Below are 2,030 nucleotides of genomic sequence, written 5' to 3'. Positions count from 1 at the left end.
CGGGGCGCGCAGTGCGCGGGGGGCCCTGAGCCCTGAGCCCAGAGACAGCGGCGCACGGGGCGCGCAGTGCGCGGGGGGGGGGCCCTGAGCCCTGAGCCCTGACTCGCATATCCCCTGTGCCAGCAGGCCCCTCCCCAGGGTGTCCCCCACTCCACACACACTTCCTATTTTAGAAGTGGACCTTTTGTCCACCTGAGCCCCATGTAAAAGATGCTCGTGAAGCACGTAGGGAGTGTGGGGAGACGTGGTTCCCGGGGCTGCGCTGCTGGAGACAGGCAGGGGCGGTGCACGCCAACGCCGGCTGGAAATCTAGATGTGATGGGAAAAGACAGCGAATGATGGCCCTTGACATGACAGCAGGGCAAGGACGTTTTGAGAGAGGAAGGTAGCATTTCGGAACACGCGCTTGGGCATCTGCGTGCGCGGGTGCACAGTGTGGTGCGAAAGAACCTGTACACAAAGTAACAGGAGGGGTTTTGTCTTGTTTTGATTATTCTTCAGGTGGAAGAACATTTGCAGGCTTTGCAGGCATCCTACAAAGACACTGTCGCTGAACAAGAGCTCTTAGCGAACCGGAGGACACTGGCCACCAGGCGCTTGCAGTGTGCGGCCGTCCTCCTGAGCGTGCTGGGGGAGGAGAAGGCACGCTGCGCCCGGCCCTGCCCACCGCTGCCCCGCCCTGGGCTCTGCCCCCAGCCCCTTCCTTACTCGCGGGGAGTCTGGCCCTGGCAGGCCGCAGAGGCTGAGCAGGCACTCTGCTCTTGCTTCTGTCCGGTGATGAGGTCCCGAGCACTCTTGAGTTTTCCTTCCTCATCCTGGAACACCTGGGCCAAGGATGTAAGACACGGGTGGGCAGGAGCGAGGAGCCGAGTGACAGAAGTAAAGGAACACTGCGTTTCCTTCTGCCAGTATTCTGACCCTCATCTCTTTTTAATTTTGCCTCTAACTCATCTGAGTCTCAAGTAAGCTGGCAAAAATCTTGGTTAAGGTACACTTCAGCACTTACAAAATTCTCAAGGTAATTCTAATGTAATTATTTAAATAAATACATAGCAAGGAAGACCTGTGGGGCAGGGAGCGGTGGCTATGACAACCCTGCCAACCCGGAAGCCGTGGCCCTCAGAGGCCCCGGCTGTGCTGAGAAGCGGTCCAGGCACTTAAGTAACTTATCAAGTTACTGTGATAAGTTTTTAAGCCTGCTTCCCTGCTGTGTTCCATCCCAGTGATTGAGGATCTGGGTGTGTGCAGCACTGATCCAACACATGGGCCACAGGCAGCCAGGAGACCGGAAGCCTGGGTTCTTTAGTGTTCTGGAACACCAGGCATGGACATAGGACTGGGGGGTCAGAGAGTGAGTTGGGGCTCACTGTGCAGCCCAGGCTGCCCTCAGACGCTGTCCCTCCTGTTTCAGACTCTGGAGCACTGGGGTCACACCTAGCCCCACCTGCCCGTCGCCCTCAGGGTTTGGGAGGACCTTGAACAGGGCAAGTGCTCCTCCTCATGAAAGCATGCACTATCACCTCCCCCTGCGCCATCTCCCAGCACACCACTCATTTTTGCCGTACTGTTTAGATACGATGGCAGGAAACGATTGAGCAGATTGACTGCAAGCTGGAAGGGACGCTGGGGGACACGCTTCTGGCCGCGGCGTGCATTGTCTACAGTGGGGCCTTGACACCCGAGTTCCGGCAGCTGATCATCAGTAAATGGGAGAGTTTCAGCATGGAAAACAACATCTCCATTTCTTCCAAGTTCTCCTTACCGGACGTGATGGCACAAAAGAATGAGGTAGGACTGTTCTTGCCGCTCCTTAACAGGCTGTTGCTGGTGTGGGTTTCGCTTGGATTTCCTTTCCCTAGATAGCTCTGATAAACTTTTCAAGCTTTAATTAATTACTTTTTTTAACTTGTAGTTCTAATACCTCAGTTAACTATATCACTATTCCATATCCTTTAAGCAAAATTCACAACATATTATTTTTCCATTGTAACCCTCCTGCTCTCTCCTGATGGGCTCAGCCCATTTTCCCT

General features: G+C 54.8%; 1 protein-coding gene across 1 annotated transcript in view; it reads left to right on the top strand.

The window, feature by feature from the left end:
• Dnah14 (dynein, axonemal, heavy chain 14) overlaps positions 1–1,788 on the top strand; it is a gene marked incomplete at its 3' end in the record, with an annotated part of 224,776 nt that extends 222,988 nt beyond the window's left edge. Inside the window, 3 exon segments of the mRNA XM_013036175.1 lie at positions 211–341; positions 502–642; positions 1,573–1,788. Coding sequence (XP_012891629.1) covers positions 211–341; positions 502–642; positions 1,573–1,788 — 488 coding nt within the window.
• Between the last annotated feature and the right edge of the window lie 242 nt (positions 1,789–2,030).

The sequence above is a fragment of the Dipodomys ordii genome, unplaced genomic scaffold (genome assembly GCF_000151885.1).
Source record: "Dipodomys ordii isolate 6190 unplaced genomic scaffold, Dord_2.0 Scaffold251, whole genome shotgun sequence".
Taxonomy (NCBI): Eukaryota; Metazoa; Chordata; class Mammalia; order Rodentia; family Heteromyidae; genus Dipodomys; species Dipodomys ordii.
This window is presented reverse-complemented; position numbering and strand designations above follow the sequence as displayed.